At 59.8% G+C, this 18,819-nt stretch overlaps 2 protein-coding genes across 2 annotated transcripts; both read right to left on the bottom strand.

Annotated features, from left to right (window-relative positions):
• Positions 1-1,057: 1,057 nt before the first annotated feature.
• On the bottom strand, positions 1,058-8,738 carry LOC104065433 (toll-like receptor 2). The gene is made up of 2 exons (XM_054050861.1): positions 8,596-8,738; positions 1,058-4,192 (listed from the first exon to the last, which is right to left on the bottom strand). Exon 2 carries the CDS (start codon positions 4,166-4,168, stop codon positions 1,712-1,714), a length of 2,457 nt encoding a protein of 818 aa, XP_053906836.1. The 5' UTR covers positions 4,169-4,192; positions 8,596-8,738; the 3' UTR covers positions 1,058-1,711.
• A 2,390-nt stretch (positions 8,739-11,128) lies between these two features.
• On the bottom strand, positions 11,129-17,557 carry PEX11B (peroxisomal biogenesis factor 11 beta). The gene is made up of 4 exons (XM_054050928.1): positions 16,833-17,557; positions 16,638-16,753; positions 15,065-15,266; positions 11,129-13,270 (listed from the first exon to the last, which is right to left on the bottom strand). Exons 1-4 carry the CDS (start codon positions 16,886-16,888, stop codon positions 12,904-12,906), a joined length of 741 nt encoding a protein of 246 aa, XP_053906903.1. The 5' UTR covers positions 16,889-17,557; the 3' UTR covers positions 11,129-12,903.
• Between the last annotated feature and the right edge of the window lie 1,262 nt (positions 17,558-18,819).

Below are 18,819 nucleotides of genomic sequence, written 5' to 3'. Positions count from 1 at the left end.
CTCCTTCCCCTGCGATTGGCGGCTAAAAATAAACGGGAGAAAAGGGGGGGGGAAAGGAGTGAGGGGGGGGGAAAGTGGAGAAAAACAAGGGAAAAGTGAGGAGAGGGAAGGAAAGGGCGAAGGGAGAAGGGTGGGGGGCGCTGGGGGGGCTTTTCCCAGCAAACTGCATCCTCCTGGAGCAGCATGGAGCCCTCAGAGCAGGACTGGGAGCCTGGAGCAGGATTGGTCCCTCCCTGGAGTGGGATTGATCCCCCTCTGGAGCAGGATTGATCCCTGAGAGCAGGACTGAGAGCCTGGAGCAGGATTGATCCACCCTGGAGTAGGACTGAGAACCTGGAGCAGGACGGATTCTGCCCTGGAGTAGGATGGATCCCATCCTGGAGCGGGATTGATCCCCCCTGGAGTGGGATTGATCCCCCCTGGAGTGGGATTGATCCCTCCATGGAGTAGGATTGATCCTTCCTTGGAGCAGGATTGATCCCTCAGAGCAGGACTGAGAACCTGGAGCAGGACGGATTCCACCCTGGAGTAGGATGGATCCCCCCTTGGAGCAGGATTGATCCCCCCTGGAGCGGGATTGATCCCCCCTGGAGCAGGATTGATCCCTCAGAGCAGGACCGAGAGCCTGGAGCAGGATTGATCCCCCTCTGGAGTAGGATTGATCCCTCAGAGCAGGACTGAGAACCTGGAGCAGGACGGATTCTGCCCTGGAGTAGGATTGATCCCCCCTGGAGCGGGATGGATTCCCCCCTGGAGCAGGATTGATCCCTCCATGGAGTAGGATTGATCCCTCCATGGAGTAGGATTGATCCCTCCTTGGAGCAGGATTGATCCCTCAGAGCAGGACTGAGAACCTGGAGCAGGACGGATTCCACCCTGGAGTAGGATTGATCCCCCTCTGGAGCAGGACGGATCCCCTCAGAGCAGGATTGATCCCTCCCAGGGCAGGATTAGACCCTACGGAGCAGGACTGAGCCCTTCTCCAGAGCAAAATTGCTCCCCTGGAGCAGGATTGATCCCTCCTTGGAGTAGGATTGATCCCTCCTTGGAGCAGGATTGATCCCCATGGATCAGGACGGGACCCCATGGAGTAGGATTGATCCCCCTCTGGAGCAGGATTGATCCGCCCATTGGAAGAGGATTGATCCCCACGGATTAGGATTGGACCTCATGGATCAGAATTGGACCCCATGGAGCAGGATTGGACCCCTTGGATGAGAACTGATCCCCATGGAGAAGGATTGATCCCCTCCTTGGAACAGGATTGGTCCCCATGGAGGAGGATTGGACCCCATGGAGCAGGATTGATCCCGCAGAGCAGAACCAGAGCCCTCACTGCAGGATCGATCCCCCCCTCCGGAGCAGGATTGGACCCCAAGGAAGAGTTTGGGAACCCTCAGTTCTTCAACCCCAGAACCTCAACTTGGGGTTGACTTCAAGCTTTTTTGGGGTTCAAACTTCAGGTTTTGGGGTCCTCCGGGGCGGGTCCTGAGCTCCTCCAGCTCCAGGTTGCCACATCCTCCGGGTGACACTGCCACCTCCTGGGCACCATCCCCACCATCCCCATCCCTTGGAAGAGGCGGAGAAGATGGGATGACCTCAAAGAAGACCCTTCCATCCCACCCAAGAGCCGCCCTCGGTGGGGGGAAACTGAGGCAGGCGGGACACCCGGCGGCACCCCAAGACCACCTGAAGGACCTCAAGCGAGACGTCACCGCTCCGTGGTGGCATCCACCGCCGTCTCCTCCTCGCCGGTGGTGGGATCAAGCTCGCCGGGGCTGCCCAAGAGGCTGCGGAGCTGGAGCCAGAAGAAGGGGCGTCTCCCAGGTTCTTGAGGCCATTCCAGGTAGGTTTTGGTCCCCAACATCTTCCGGAGCCGAGCGAAACGCCGGGGCAACCCCCGAGCGTCGATGGGTTCTTTGACCACCAAGATGACATCCTCGGAGCCGAGACCCACGGAACGTTGGTGGGCGAAGTAGAGCTCATAGTTGCACCACTCGCTGTCGACGAAGCTCCGGGAGAGGACGAAGATGACCTTAGCGCTCCTCTCGATGTTCTCCACGATGTTCTCGATGATCCAACGGCCCGGCGTGAAGTCCCTCTCGTGGATGCAGAGCCGGTACGGCGGCGCGGTGCTCTCCAAGCCATCCAGAAGCTCCCGGCGCACCCAAGCGGCGTCGGCGCAGCTGTAGGAGATGAAGGCGTGATAGGAACACGGCCGCGCGGTGGCCGCTCGACGCCCTCTGTACTTGGCCCTCACCAAGCGGTACGTGGCTCGGAGGTACCAACCGGCGTCCAGCTTCCAGCAGAGCGCCGCGCACGCGGCCACCGCCACCGCCGTGGCGGCCACCGCTACGCCCACCAAGGCGGGGACGTTGCATTCCAAGGGCCGCGGGGCGTAGGCGGCCACGGCTGTATCCAGCAGCGGCTCAGGGTGGAAGCAGGTCCAGTTGTGCGGCCAATCGGCCAAGGTGGGTCTTCCCCGTCGTTGGGTCTCCTCCAAGAAGAGGAAGATGTCGCAGGTGCAGTGGTACGGGTTGCCGCCGGCCACCAGGCTAACGAGCCGCGGCATGTTGACGAAGGAGCCGCGGCCGATGACGCCGAAGGAGTTGCCGTCGATGGCCAACACCTCCAAGCGGGGGCATCTCCACTCGGATGGGATGAATTTGATCTTGTTGCCGCTCAACCGCAGCTCCCGTAGGCGGTGACTTCGGCTGAAATAATCCATGTCCAAGCGGTCGAGCTGCGAGTAGGAGAGGTCCAGGAACTCCAGGGTGGTGGGCAGGCACCCAAAGGTGCTCACCGTCACCTGGTTGTGGTGCAAGGACAGCCGGCGCAAGGTGGGACTCCATTGGCACGTCTCCTGCACGCCGCCCAAGCTGTTGTAGCTGGCATCGAGATGGACGAGCCGGGGCCACGTCCTCGTCAAGGAGGCCACCACGGCCAGGCTGAGGAGCTGGTTGGTGGCCAAGATGAAGCTCTCCAGCTTGGGCATGACACCTTGGTAGCGGCAATGGCGGTTGTAGATATAACCGTCTTTCAAACGGTTGCCGGAGATGTCCAAGAACTCCACGTTGCGCAGTTCAGCCCACGCGTCGCAGGGGATGAAGTTGAAGTTGACGTTGGTGATGGAAAGGGAGGCAACGCCGCTCAACCAGGTGAAGGTCCAGTCGAAGCGCAGGATGTCGGGGTTGCTGATGTCCCGCAGCGAGAGGCGGTCGAGCCGCGGCGCAGCCGTCCACCCGCCGGTGACGTTCTGCCGCGGCGAGCGGGCGAAGTCGATGGCCACCAGCGCCAAATCGCGGATACGGGAGTGTTGGACGTTGAGTAACGCCAAGCGCAGAAGGTTCTCGTTGAACTTACCCCGGTAGAAGACCAAGGTGGTGATCCTCAGCTCGGCCAAGCCGGCGAAGGGATCGGCGTCGCCGGTGTAGTAGGTGAACTCAAAGAGGTTCCGGAAGCGTAGGTACTCCAGGGCTTTGCCCCGCAGGTCCCGCAGCATCACCGGCAGCGTCGCCGCGCTCTCGTCCAAGGCCACATCGCACCACAGCTCCGTGGTGTTGAGCCAGGAGAAAGCCCCGGCTTCGTAACGCAACCGGCTGGAGGCCGCCTTGATGGCGAACCTCCGCAACGCCGTGGCCTTCAAGACGGCCAAATCCTCCCGGGAGATGCGACGCAGCAGCGGTCCCCCCAGCGACAGCTCCCGCAGCGCCCGCAGCCGCCCGAAGACGCCGTCCAAGGCGGCGCCGCCGTAGAGGTTGTTGGAGACGTCCAACCAACGGAGGTTGACCAAAGGGCTCAACGCCGGCGCCGGGATCTGCCGGAGGGAGTTGTTGAAGAGCTGGAGCCGCTCCAAGAAGGGGTTGGAGAGGAAAGCGTCGGGAGCGAGGCGGGAGATGTTGTTGTAGCTCAGATCCAAACGCCGGAGCTGCGTCATCCCGGCGAAATCCGCCGCCGTGATCTCCCGGAGTTTGTTGTAGGAGAGGTCGAGGGTGAGGAGGTTGGTGGGGAGCCCGCGGGGGACCCCCTCCAGGTCCTGCCCCTTGCACAGCGCCGTCCGGCTCCCGGCGTCGAGGCGGCACCGCGGATGCTCGGCCGGCGCCGCCAGCGCCACCATCGCCAGGAACCGAACGGCGGCAACGGCGCAGCCACGGGACGGAAGGGGCATCCGGGGGATCCCCGTGGAGCCGACCTGGGAAAAACGGGGGCGTCAGTGGGGCTGTGATCCCGCGGGATGTGGGGAGTGATCCCGAGCCGATGGGATGGAGAAGAGCAGCGGGGAAGTGGATCCATGGGGTTGGGGCAGGATTGGATCCGAGGAGGGGGAATATGGGATCTTGGGGGGATCCAGGATTGGATCCGAAAGGGGTTGGAGGTCTGGAAGTGTTGGGGTTGGATCCAGGGGGGGATATTGGATCCCGAGGGAGGATGGATCCAGGGGGGGATATTGGATTGAAGGGGGTCAAGGGGTGGATCCTAAAGAGGTTGTGGGGCTGAAAGTTGGGGAGGGGGTGGATCCAGGGGGGATATTGGATCCCAGGGGATGAGGAACTGGATCCCAGGGATGGGAGGGCAGGATGGGATCCAGGGGGGATCGTATCCCAGGGCAATTGCAGGTCTGAAAGTGTGGGGATTGGATCCCGGGGGATCAGGGAGTGGATCCCGGGGGGAATGGATGGGGAGGGTTGGATCCAGGGGGAGATCGGATCCAAGAGGGATTGAGGACTGGATCCTAAAGGGATTAATGGGTGGGAGGAATTGGATCCAGGGGGGGATATTGGATCCTGGGGGATCAGGAACTGGATCCCAGGGGGGGTGGATGGAGAGGGTAGGATCCAGGGGGGATCGGATCCAAGAGGGATCAAGGACTGGATCCTAAAGGATTGGGGGTGGGGAAGGAATTGGATCCAGGGGGAAATTGGATCCCAGGGGATGAGGGACTGGATCACAGTGGGACTGGATGGGAGAAGGATTGGATCCGGGGGGGATCAGATCCAAGAGGGATCAAGGATTGGATCCTAAAGGATTGGGGTGGGGAGGAATTGGATCCAGGGGGAAATCAGATCCCAGGGAATGATACACTGGATCCCAGGGGGACTGGGGTGCTGGAAAGGGGTGGATTGGATCCAGGGGGGATTGGATCCCAGGAGGATCAAGGATTGGATCCCAATGGATTTGGGGGTGGGAGGAATTGGATGCAGGGGGAAATCGGATCCCAGCGGATGAGGGATTGGATCTCAGGGATAGGAGGGCAGGATGGGATCCAGGGGGGATCGGATTCCAGGGGAATTGGGGGGCTGAAAGTGGGGGGATTGGATCCAGGAGGGGATATTGGATCCAAGAGGGATCAAGGATTGGATCCTAAAGGATTGGGGGATGGGGGAGGAATTGGATCCAGGGGGAAATTGGATCCCAGGGGATGAGGGATTGGATCACAGCGGGACTGGATGGGAGAAGGATTGGATCCAGGGGGGATCAGATCCAAGAGGGATCAAGGAGTGGATCCTGAAGGATTGGGGTGGGAAAGGAATTGGATCCGGGGGGAAATCAGATCCCAGGGAATGAGGGACTGGATCACAGTGGGACTGGGGTGCTGGAAAGGGGTAGATTGGATCCAGGGGGGATTGGATCCCAGGAGGATCGAGGATTGGATCCCAAAGGATTTGGGGGTGAGAGGAATTGGATCCAGGGGGAAATTGGATCCCAGGGAATGAGGAACTGGATCCCAGGGATGGGAGGGCAGGATGGGATCCAGGGGGGATCGTATCCCAGGGGGATTGGAGGTCTGAAAGTGGGGGGATTGGATCCAGGGGGATCAGGGACTGAATCCCAGGGGGGTTGGATGGAGAGGGTTGGATCCAGGGGGGATCGGATCCAAGAGGGATCGAGGATTGGATCCTAAAGGATTGTGGGGTGGGAAAGGAATTGGATCCAGGGGGAAATCGAATCCCAGGGGATGAGGGACTGGATCTCAGGGATAGGAGGGCAGGATGGGATCCAGGGGGGATCGGATCCCAGGGGGATTGGAGGTCTGAAAGTGGGGGGATTGGATCCAGGGGGGGATATTGGATCCAAGAGGGATCAAGGATTGGATCCTAAAGGATTGGGGGATGGGGGAGGAATTGGATCCAGGGGGAAATTGGATCCCAGGGGATGAGGGATTGGATCACAGCGGGACTGGATGGGAGAAGGATTGGATCCAGGGGGGATCAGATCCAAGAGGGATCAAGGAGTGGATCCTGAAGGATTGGGGTGGGAAAGGAATTGGATCCGGGGGGAAATCAGATCCCAGGGAATGAGGGACTGGATCACAGTGGGACTGGGGTGCTGGAAAGGGGTAGATTGGATCCAGGGGGGATTGGATCCCAAAGGATTTGGGGGTGAGAGGAATTGGATCCAGGGGGAAATTGGATCCCAGGGAATGAGGAACTGGATCCCAGGGATGGGAGGGCAGGATGGGATCCAGGGGGGATCGTATCCCAGGGGGATTGGAGGTCTGAAAGTGGGGGGATTGGATCCAGAGGGGGATATTGGATCTCAGGGGATCAGGGACTGGATCCCAGGGGGATTGGATGGAGAGGGTTGGATCCAGGGGGGATCGGATCCAAGAGGGATCAAGGACTGCATCTTAGGGGGGCTGGAAAGGGGTGGATTGGATCCAGGAGGGATTGGATCCCAGGAGGATCGAGGATTGGATCCCAAAGGATTTGGGGTGGGAGGAATTGGATCCAGGGGGAAATTGGATCCCAGGGAATGAGGGACTGGATCTCAGGGATAGGAGGGCAGGATGGGATCCAGGGGGGATCAGATTCCAGGGGAATTGGGGGGCTGAAAGTGGGGGGATCGGATCCAGGGGGGATCAGGGACTGAATCCCAGGGGGGTTGGATGGAGAGGGTTGGATCCAGGGGGGATCGGATCCAAGAGGGATCGAGGATTGGATCCTAAAGGATTGTGGGGTGGGAAAGGAATTGGATCCAGGGGGAAATCGAATCCCAGGGGATGAGGGACTGGATCTCAGGAATAGGAGGGCAGGATGGGATCCAGGGGGGATCGTATCCCAGGGGGATTGGAGGTCTGAAAGTGGGGGGATTGGATCCAGGGGGGGATATTGGATCCAAGAGGGATCAAGGATTGGATCCTAAAGGATTGGGGGATGGAGGAGGAATTGGATCCAGGGGGAATCGGATCCAAGAAGGATCGAGGATTGGATCCTAAAGGATTGTGGGGTGGGGGAGGAACTGGATCCAGGGGGAAATCGGATCCCAGGGGATGAGGGACTGGATCCCAGGGATAGGAGGGCAGGATGGGATCCAGGGGGGATCGGATTCCAGGGGAATTGGGGGGCTGGAGGAGGGGGGATTGGATCCAAGAGGGATCAAGGATTGGATCCTAAAGGATTGGGGGATGGGGGAGGAATTGGATCCAGGCGGAAATTGGATCCCAGGAGGATCGAGGATTGGATCCCAGCGGGACTGGATGGGAGAAGGATTGGATCCGGGGGGGATGGGATCCAAGAGGGATCAAGGAGTGGATCTTAGTGGGACTGGAAAGGGGCGGATTGGATCCCAGGAGGATCGAGAACCGGATCCTAAAGGATTTGGGGGTGAGAGGAATTGGATCCAGGGGGGAATTGGATCCCACAGGATCCCGGGGGGACTGAATGGGAGGGCAGGATGGGATCCGGAGGGGATGGAATCCCAGGGAGATCAGGGATTGATCCTGGGACACTGAGCCCTGGATCCGGAGGGGATCGGATCCCGGGTGGAGGGTTCAGGGGCCAAATCCCAGGGATCCATCCCCGACTCCGAGGTGGGAACAGATCCCGAGGGATTAGGGACAGCGGATTCCGTAGGCTGAGAGCCAAACCCAGCTCCAACCCTTCCTCCTCCTCCTCCTCCTCCTCCTCCTCCGCTGATTTTCCAGGTGGGATTTCTTTTCCAATGGAAAAAAAGGACCCAACCACCGGATCGGTAAAAAGCAAAACCCCCACCAAAAATCAGCGCTTTTGTTTTGTCGCACAGAGGGAAAAAATTTGTGCCTTCTCAGCGCTCGTGGCCAAAAGGGTGGAATTTTGATGGAGTTTCGGGAGAAACCAGGAAATCGGAGCAGGAAATAAAGGACAGAGACGGGGCCTTTCCTGCGCCAGCGCCGCCCGAGAGCCATGGATTATCCAGGAATTCCACATTATCCCGGCATCCCGGATGGTCCAGGATGGGGGGGACACGGGGGGATCCCCCTCCATCCCCCCAAAGCTGCTCCCGATCCTTCCGGGCTTGTACGGAAATGGGGAAAACCACCCGAAAGCGGCTGCAAACGGAGGTGGTTGAGGGGGGATGGAGGATTTTTGGGGGGTTCCCAGGGGTGGGGGAGGGCTCCCAGAGGTTGGGGGGCTCCCTTGTGTCCCCCATGACAGTGTCCCGTCGGGTGGCAGCTGAGCCACCCACATGGGGAAACTGAGGCAGGGCTCTGTCAGCGCCCTCGCGGCACCGAAGCCTTTGTTATTCCCAAAAGGAGAAGCCAAGAATCCCAAAGAACCCCCAAATTCTTCCGCCCACCCCCCCCAATACCCCCCCCCGCCCCGGGGCCCTTCTCACCCCCCGTGTGGCGCCCGAGGTGTGACGAGTTGGGCAGAGCTCAGCCCTGAGGAGGGGCGACCGCGGGCGACGCTGAGCCCATAGGGGGGCGCGGATTGGGGGGGACCCCCGTGGACACCCCCACACCCAGTGCCCCCAGTCCAGCCCAGCGCCCCCAGATCAGCACCCCCAGTTCAGCCCAGTGCCCCCAGTTCATCCCAGTGCCCCCAGTCCAGCCCAGTGTCCCCAGATCAGCACCCCCAGTTCAGCCCAGTGCCCCCAGTCCAGCCCAGTGCCCCCAGATCAGCACCCCCAGTTCAGCCCAGTGCCCCCAGTCCAGCCCAGTGCCCCCAGATCAGCACCCCCAGTCCATCCCAGTGCCTCCAGTCCAGCCCAGTGCCCCAGATCAGAACCCCCAGTTCATCCCAGTGTCCCCAGTCCATCCCACTGTCCCCAGTCCAGCCCCCAGTTCAGCCCAGTGCCCCCAGATCAGAACCCCCAGTTCAGCCCAGTACCCCCACATCAGCAACCCCAGTTCAGCCCAGTGCCCCCAGACCAGCCCAGTGCCCCCAGATCAGCACCCCCAGTTCAGCCCAGTGCCCCCAGACCAGCCCAGTGCCCCCAGATCAGCACCCCCAGTTCAGCCCAGTACCCCCAGTCCAGCCCAGTGCTCCCAGATCAGCACCTCCAGTTCATCCCAGTACCCCCAGTCCAGCCCAGTGTCCCCAAGTCAGAACCCCCAGTTCATCCCAGTGCCCCCATTTCAGCCCAGTGCCCCCAGATCAGCACCCTCAGTTCATCCCAGTGCCCCCAGTCCAGCCCAGTGCCCCCAGTCCAGTCCAGTGCCCCCAGATCAGCACCCCCAGTTCATCCCAGTACCCCCAGTCCAGCCCAGTGCCCCCAGATCAGCACCCCCAGTTCATCCCAGTACCCCCAGTCCAGCCCAGTGTCCCCAAGTCAGAACCCCCAGTTCATCCCAGTGCCCCCAGTCCAGCCCAGTGCCCCCAAGTCAGAACCCCCAGTTCATCCCAGTGCCCCCAGTCCAGTCCAGTGCCCCCAGATCAGCACCCCCAGTTCATCCCAGTGCCCCCAGTCCAGCCCAGTGCCCCCAGACCAGCACGGCATCCCCAGTCTCACCTGGTGCTCCCAGCACAGCACTCCCAGTTCAGCCCAGTGCCCCCAGGTCAGCACCCCCAGTTCAGCCCAGTGCCTCCAGTCCAGCCCAGTGCCCCCAGATCAGCACCCCCAGTTCACCCCAGTGCCACCAGTCCAGCCCAGTGCCCCCAGTTCAGCCCAGCATCCCCAGTCTCACCTGGTGCTCCCAGCACAGCACTCCCAGTTCAGCCCAGTGCCTCCAGTCCAGGTCAGCCCACCCTGATGTCCCCAGTACAGCCCAGCACTCCCAGTACAGCCCCAAAGCCCCAGTCCAGTGCCCCAAATCAGTCCAGTACCCCCAGTCCAGCACCTCCAGTTCAGCCCAGTACCCCTGTCCAGCTCAGCCCCTCCCAGTTCAGCCCAGTACCACCGGTTGAGCTCAGCACCCCCAGTCCAACGCCCTCCCAGTCCAATTTGGTACCCCCAGCCCAGCACCTCCAGTTCAGTCCAGTACCCCCAGTCCACCCCAGTGCCCCAGCCCAGTCCATCCCAGTCTCCCCAGTGCCCACCCAGCCTGATGCTCGCATCCCAGTACCCCCAGTCCATCCCAGTCTCCCCAGTGCCCACCTGGCCTGATGCTCACATCCCAGTACCCCCAGTCCATCCCAGTGCCCCAGCCCAGTCCATCCCAGTCTCCCCAGTCCACGCCAGTGCCTCCACCCAGTCCATCCCAGTCTCCCCAGTCCAGGCCAGTGCCTCCAGCCCACTCCATCCCAGTCTCCCCAGTGTCCACCCAGCCTGATGCCTGCATCCCAGTACCCCCAGTCCACCCCAGTGCCCCGTCCCAGTCCATCCCAGTCTCCCCAGTGCCCATCCAGCCTTTTGCCTGCATCCCAGTACCACAGCCCAGTCCATCCCAGTCTCCCCAGTCCACGCCAGTGCCCCAGCCCAGTCCATCCCAGTCTCCCCAGTCCACCCCAGTGCCTCTAGCCCAGTCCATCCCAGTCTCCCCAGTGCCCACCCAGCCTGATGCCCGTATCCCAGTAGCCCCAGTCCATCCCAGTCTCCCCAGTGAGAGAGGGGAAGAGACTGAGGAATGGGTGGAGAAGAAATGGGTGGAGAAGGGGGAACGGATGGAGAAGAAATGGGTGGAAAAGGGGAATGGATGGAGAAGAAATGGGTGGAAAAGAGGGAACGGATGGAGAAGAAATGGGTGGAAAAGGGGAAAGGGTGGAGAAGAAATGGATGGAGAAGGGGGAACGGATGGAAGAAGGCTCCTGGTGCCACCCCTGCGACGGCAGCAGCCACGACCCCAAATATCGGGGTGGGGGGCCGAGGCCCCGGGGTGTCCCTGTCCCCCTCTGCCTGGATTGAGGGCACCGGGAGCAAACCAAGACCCCATCCCCGGCCACGCGTCCGTCCCTCCGGCATCGCAACGACAAAGGAAAACGACGGCATCTCAGCAGCTGAGCTTTAATAACCACCTCTGCAAACCGCCACCGGTGCCGATTTACACCACGGTATTTACACACAGGTGAGGAGAAGGAAACGCCGCGCAGCCTCCGCTGGGTTAAAACCTCACTCCACCACCTTAAACCCCGGCGTTCCCACGCGTGGAGGCCGTTCTCGTCACTGATTTACCGTCTCCAAGAGATCCAAGTCCAAACGGGGTTTGGCTCAAAGCCTTTCCCGGGAGCCAGAGGGAATCACGAGGGAATCACGGGGCACTTTCTGCCGTGTGGGGGCTGATACCTCACTTCGGCCCTTCCCTGCTCAGAGGGGGCTTAAGGTAGAAAGACCCCACATTCCGACCCGCTGCCACCGCCTTCGTTATCCAGCGGAATTAAACTCCCTCTTCCTAAAGGTCTGAGTGATTTGGGCTTCACGTGTCTCACTTTTCCCAGCGATTCAGCCTTTTTTTCCCCTCCTGCATCACCTCAATGGCCACAAAAAGCTGGGAGATGCCGAATGGAAAGTGTCCTGGAGTTGGATTCGGGCTAAGGAATCTGCTTGAGCAACGGAACCGTGGTTTTCCAGCCTGGGCACCACGCAGACGTAGTCGGAAGCCTGAAAGGCTTCAGCACGGAGCTGCTGGAGCTGAATAAAAACAGCAGCAGGATTTAAAAGCAGGCGGAATCGCTCCCTCTCGGGGATGGAGAAAGGAGCGCTCCACCTCTGGATGCAGAAGGTCACCAGCTCCGAGCAGCTGGGAGAAAACACCCTCGAGAGCTGGGATAAGCGCCTTGCCCGGCGTAAGCAGCAGCATCCGGGGCACAAAACCCACGGAAAACGGGAAAATTTAGTGAGGCAGCGGCACCCGCTCAGAGGGAAAAGCGAGAAGGAACAACTAAGGTGGAGAACGACGGCTCCGAGGTGTCCCCTCCTCATCTCGGGCACTACGAGGGACATCGGAGAAGCTCAGTGTGGATGCGCAGGTCTCAGCTTCTTCCCAGGGGCAGGAAAAGATCACACCGTCCCTTTCCGTTCTTGGATGCAGAGAAATCCAGGTGGGAAGGGCTGGGGGTGACGCCAAGGCTTGGCCAGACTCGCTGGAGTCGCTTCTTCCCGACTGGAATAGCGGGAAAGGGGCAGGCAAGCCAAGATTCTCCTACGGGGAAGCACCCTGCGCCGATCTCACCTCAAGCCCGCGACTGGCCAAGCCTCTCTGGACTTACCCGGGATTGCCGCGGAATGCCCGGCTGGGAACGGCTCCTCCGCGGCCAAATTCCTTCCAACTCACCCTCTGCCTGCACTCAGATTTCTTAAAAGGAAGATAAAAGCATCAAAACGGGTGTTGGATGCTCCGGACAGCGCTGGGCTCACCCCAACCCGCGGTTTACACCCCTCTGGTCTGGGAAAGGCCTCATCTGACTCCAAACATTTCCCTCCTGGCTGGATTTGGGATGCGATCTCCCTAAAGAGGGAGGAGAAACGTTAAAACCCCTAAAACACCGGATAGGTGCTACAGCTGATGGGGAAAACCCCCAAATTTAGGTCCACTGAGCATCAGTCCCCGCGTGCGGAGCTGAGGCCGCTGGAATAGGTCCCCGTGGGCTTCAACGCTGCGAATTCCCTCTGCTTTCTTCCCGTCTCCCATTTACTAAAGCAGCCAGGCATGATGTGAACACGGAGCCGCACGCGGCGGGACTGCCAGAGTCAGCTTTAGCCGTGTCCCAGCCTCGGGAATGTCCCCAAACGTCTGGCTTTGAGCCCGGAGGTGGGCACCGAGGGCAACTACGGCTTCAGTTTGAGCCAGGGATGAAGAATGGTGAGGATGGAGAGGATGGAGGAGGTGAGGCCACACAGCCCCACGAAGCCCGGGTTGGTTTTGTACAGTCCCAGCTTGTCCAGGGGGATAAAAAGGTCGCAGGCGTTTTTCACCACATCCAGAAGCAGAGGAGGGTTATTCCGAAGGACGCGGATCAGGATTCGCAGCTGGATCTGCAGCCTCAGCCCCAGCTGTTGGAGCCCGTTGTCAGCCCGGAGTTGGCACCCGTTCTCGCTGCCCTTTGCTCGCTTTCCAGCGGCCTCGCGCTCCATCAGGATCCGGATCTCGTAGGCGTCCCGGCTCAAGTTCACGATGAGGGCAAAGAGGTAATATCTGCAAAAGAGGGAGAGGGATAGCGGGGAGAGCAGAGAGAGCGGGCAAAGGGCGCTGGAGAACCACCGTCTGCAACGCCTCTGGCTCTTCCCAAGAAAGAAACTGCCCGTGGGAAGGAAGAGTCATGGATCCACCAAGAAGTGAGGGGCTAAGGTGGGCCACGTGCCCGCCAGCGCTGCCATCGGCGCAGCACAACCAGTGCTGGATTTGCGGTTAAATTTAAAAGGTTTTTCCCAACCTGAATGGTTCTGTGCTAAACAAGCCTGGATCCAGCACCAATCCGTGGGGAACGCGGCTGGCGGCAGCCCCTCAACCCCCCTGTGCTGCGTCACAGAATCATAGAAGAGTTTGAGTTGGAAAGGACCTTAAAGATTGTCTAATTCCAACCCCTCTGCCATGGGCAGGGACACCTCCCACTGGATCAGGGGCTCCAAAGCCCATCCAACCTGGCCTGGAACCCCTCCAGGGATGGGGCACCACCACTGCTCTGGGCAACCCACCCTCCTCATGAAGAAATTCCTCCTCATGTCCAGTCTAACTCTGCCCCTCTCCAGTTTATCCCCATTCCCCCTCGTCCCATCCCCACAGCCTTTATGAACAGCCCCTCCGCAGCTCTCCTGGAGCCCCTTCAGGTACTGGAAGGTCACTCTGAGGTCTCCTCAGAGCCTTCTCTTCTCCACAACCCCAACTCTCTCAGCCTGTCCTCGGACGGGAGGTGCTCCAGCCCTCGCAGCATCCTCGGAGCCTCCTCTGGACCCGTTCCAACAGCTCCATCTCCTTCTTCTGTTGAGGATTCCAGAACTAGCCCCAATCCTCCCGCTGAGGTCTCCCCAGAGAGGAGCAGAGGGGCAGAATCCCCTCCCTCCCTGCTGGCCGCGCTTCTCTTGATGCAGCCCAGGACACGGTTGGTTTCTGGGCTGGGAGCGCACGTTGCGGCTCCTGTCGAGCTTCTCCTCGACCAGCACCCCAAGTCCTTCTCCTCGGGGCTGCTCTCCATCCCATCATCCCCATTGTGTACTGAAACCGGGGATTGCTCCGACCCAGGGGTAGGACCTTGCCCTTGGCCTGGTTGCCCCTCCTGAGGTTCTCCAGCCCCACTTCTCCAGCCTGTCCAATCATCCCTCAAGTCCTTCTCCTCGGGGCTGCTCCCTTATGTGCAGTCTAAATCTTCCCCTCCCCGATTTAAAGCCGTTCCCCCTTGTCCTGTCTCTCCATGCCTTTACAAAAAGCCCCTCCCCAGCTCTCCCGGAGCCCCTTTCAGCGCTGGAAGCTGCTCTAAGGTTTCCTCGGAGCCTTCTCTTCTCCAGGCTGAACAACCTTAGACATAAGGAAGAATTTCTTCATGATGGGAGTGGAGAGGAACAGGTTGCGCAGAGCAGTGGTGGTGCCCCATTCCTGGAGGGGTTCCAGGCCAGGTTGGATGGGGTTTGGAGCCCCTGATCCAGCGGGAGGTGTCCCTGCCCATGGCAGGGGTGGCACTGGATGGGCTTTGAGGTCCCTTCCAACCCAAATCATCTCATAGCTCCATGATTCTCACTTGACATCAACCAGAACCCTGAGATCCCATCCCTGGAAGGTTTCCAGGCCAGGCTGGATGGGGTTTGGAGCCCCTGATCCAGTGGGAGGTGTCCCTGCCCATGGTTGGAACTGGATGGGCTTTGAGGACCCTTCCAACCCAAACTATTGTATGATTCTCTGATAACCCCCACTCTCAGCCTCTCTTCCCGTGGAGCAGCAGAGCAAAGGCGAGAACCCTTCTCTCCCGGCGCAGCCCCGTGCGCCGCAGCCTCTCACCTGAAGGACCTGTGGCTCCATTTCTCCTGGTCGAGGTTGGGGAACAGCCCCGTCTTCCCCGTCCAGAGGACGTTGTCGCAAGCGTAGTACATGGCCCTGTTGAGGTGGCTGAGGGTGACGCAGAACCGCAGCACCGTGTCCGACAGGTGGATGGAGCGCTTCGCCGCCTCCAGCGCCTCAGCCGAGCTGCCCAGGCGCAGCACTGCGGGACAGACGGACAGCAGGGCTGTCATGGGGGGCGAGGGAGTTTGGGTGGAGGGGATTTTGGGGGGCTGAGGGCATAGGGGTGGGGTTGAGGGGACCGTGGGCCCCAGCATGAGGCAGTTGTGGGGGGGATTGGGGGCTTATGGGGGGCTGTGGGCACTGGCATGGGGAGTTTGAGGGATTATGGAGTCGGGAGGGAGGGTTATGGGGGGCTGTGGGCCCTGGCATGGGGAGTTTGAGGGATTATGGGTGGCTGTGGGGGGTCCATGGGGGACTGTGGGGTGGTTATGGGGGGCTGTGGGCCCTGGCATGGGGAGTTTGAGGGATTATGTGGGGCTGCGGGGGGGCTACGGGGGCTGTGGGTGGTTATGGAAGGGCTGTGGGCCCTGGCACGGGGAGTTTGAGGGATTATGGGGTCTCTTGGGGGGGGTTATGGGGGGCTGTGGGCCCTGGCATGGGGAGTTTGGGGCATTATAGGGGGCTGTAGGCCCTGGCATAGGGGGGTTTGAGGGATTATGGGGGGCTTTGGGGGGGCTATGGGGGACTGGGGGCACTGGCATGGGGAGATTGAGGGATTATGGGGGGCCGTGGGGTGGTTATGGGGGGCTGTGGGCCCTGGCATGGGGAGTTTGGGAGATTATGGGGGCTGGGGGGGGGTTATGGGGGGCTGGGGGCCCTGGCATGGGGAGTTTGAGGGGTTATGGGGTCTGGGGGGGGGGTTATGGGGGGCTGTGGGCCCTGTCTTAGAACAGGGGTGACTGTGGGGGGCTGTGGGTCTGGTCGTGGAGAGGATACAGGGGTTGTAGGGGGTTTTGGGGGGCTGTGGGCCTGGGCACGGGGTGGGAGGGGTTTGGGGGGCTGTGGGCTCAGTCAGGAGGAGGGTGGGGGGACACAGGGGCTGCAGTCCCTGTTGGGCGATGAGTGAGGGTGGGGGGCTGCGGGCCCGGGGGGGCTACGGCGGGGTTATAGGGGGCTACGGTCCCGGTCCCGGGGGGATTATGGGGGTTATGGGGGGCTGCGGTCCCGGGGGGGCTGTGGGGGGTTATGGAGGGCTGCAGGGGGTTATGGGGGGCTGCAGTCCCGGGGGGGCTACAGGGGCTTATAGGGGGCTGCGATCCCGGTCCCGGGGGGGGCTACGGGGGGCTGCGATCCCGGTCCCAGAGGGGGGGCTATGGGGGTTATGGGGGTCTGCGGTCCCGGGGGGGCTGTAGGGGGCTATGGGGCGCTGCGATCCCTGTCCCGGGGAGGCTGTGTGGGGTTATGGGCGCTGCAATCCCGGTCCCGGGGAGGCTGTGGGTGGTTATGGGGGTCTGCGGTCCCGGTCCCGGGGGGGCTATGGGGGCTGCGATCCCGGTGGGTGCGCGCTCACGCTTGCGGCCCAGCCCCAGGTGCGCCTCCAGCTGCCGCAGCCCGCGCACGGCCCCGCCGCCCCCGCCGTTCCTCCGCAGCGCCTCGGCCGCCACCGCACACGCGTACTGCGCCGCCCTGCGGGACACCGCGGCCGTCAGCGGCGACGCCGAGACTCCGGGACACCGGGACTCCGGCCGCGCCGCCCGCCCCGCACCTGAAGAGCCGCTCCTTGGCCTGGCTCTGCGCGCTGAAGCGCACCCACGCCTCCATGGCCGCGGCGCCACTTCCGGGAACGCGACGGCAGCCGCCGGGGGTCAAACCTCGCAGAGGCCGCGGAGCCGCTTCCGGGAACGCGACGGCAGCCGCCGAGGGTCAAATTCCGCCGCGCGCGCGTCCCCTGCGGCGGAGAAGGGGAATTGGGAATGAGAATGAAAGAGTGGAAGGAATTATAGAGGCAAAGACTCAACAAATCGTATAATAAAAGAATCATAGGATCGTAGAATCAAATAATCAGGAAATCAAAGAGTGGTAGAAATCAAACGATCAAAAATTCATAGAATAAAATATCATAGAATCAAATAATCACAGAATTGAATGATCACAGAGTCAAATAATCAAAAATCGTATAATAAAAGTATCACGGAATCAAAGAATTGTAGAATCAAAGAAAACATAGAAGCAGAGACTAAAAAAATCGTAGAATAGAAGAATAATGGAATCAAAGAACCAAAGAATCGTAGAATGACAGCGTAAAAAAACAGTAGAATCAAAGAATCACAGAGTCGTAGAATCAAAGAATGACAAAATCAAAGAATTGTAGAATCAAATAAGCATAAATCATAGAAAAAACCAATCATAGGATCTTAAAATAATGACAAAATCAAGAAAGTGTAGAATTGTGGAATGAAATAATCAAAACCTCATGGAATAAAATAATCAAAGAATCAAAGAATCAGAGAATAAAAGAATCGAAGAATCGTAGAAGCAAATAATAACAGAGTCAGAGAATTGTGGAATCAGAAAATCAAATCATTAAAAAAACATAGAAGCAAATAATCAAAAAAATCGTAGAATAAACGAATCATAGAGTCAAAGAATCGTAGACGCAAAGAATCGTAGAGTCAAAGAATCGTAGAGTCAAAGAATCCTGGAATCCAACGATCAGAGTCCTGGAGCGCTGCCGGTCGGGGGAGGCTCCTGCACCCCTTCAGCTGCCGCATTCCTTTACTGATAAACGCAGAGGCAGCGTCAGAAAGTTGGTTTCAGTCCTGCTGCAAAGTTGATGTTCTCATTTGCTCTCAAGTAAATGGGTTTTATCACTGATGACCCCCCTGGAGCCCTGTGTGCAGCTCTGGAGTCCTCAGCACAGGGAGGACATGGAGCTGTTGGTCCAGAGGAGGCCACGGAGATGATCCAAGGGCTGAGAGCACCTCCTGTATGAGGCCAGGCTGGGAGAGTTGGGGGTGTTCAGCCTAGAGAAGACTTCAAGGAGACCTTAGAGCAGCTTCCAGTGCTGAAAGGGGCTCCAGGAGAGGTGGGGAGGGGCTCTGGATCAGGGAATGCAGGGATAGGACAAGAGGGATGGTTTTGAGCTGAAAGAGGGGAGACTGAGCTGAGATCTTGGGGAGAAAATCTTCATTTTGAGGATTTTGCCCAGGTTGCCCAGAGCAGCGGTGGTGCCCCATCCCTGGAGGGGTTCAAGGCCAGGTTGGATGGGGCTTGGAGCCCCTGATCCATGGGAGGTGATCCAGAGGTGGAACTGGATGGGCGTTGAGGTCCCTTCCAACCCAAACCATTCTGTGATTCTATGATTCTATGATTCTATGATTCTATGATTCTATGATTCTATGAAATCCCTCATCTCATCCATGTTGGGACAACCTGGGGAGCTGCGTGTGGGGATGATGCCCGGAGGCGCGAGCTGCAGCCCCAGCGCACAGTGCCATCCAGGGGGGGAACTCAGGAATGTGCTGGATTTATCCTTCCATTCCACTTCACTCCGAATTACTTTTTAAAGGTGCATTTTTTTCTTCATTTCAGAGAATCATAGAATGGGTTGGGTTGGAAGGGACCTTAAAGATCATCTGGTTCCAACCCCTCTGCCATGGGCAGGGACACCTCCCACTGGATCAGGGGCTCCAAAGCCCCATCCAACCTGGCCTGGAACCCCTCCAGGGATGGGGCACCACCACTGCTCTGGG

Source organism: Cuculus canorus, chromosome 28 (genome assembly GCF_017976375.1).
Source record: "Cuculus canorus isolate bCucCan1 chromosome 28, bCucCan1.pri, whole genome shotgun sequence".
NCBI classification, from domain to species: Eukaryota; Metazoa; Chordata; class Aves; order Cuculiformes; family Cuculidae; genus Cuculus; species Cuculus canorus.
Note: the sequence above shows the minus strand (reverse complement) of the source record. Positions and strands in the feature narration are given on the sequence as shown.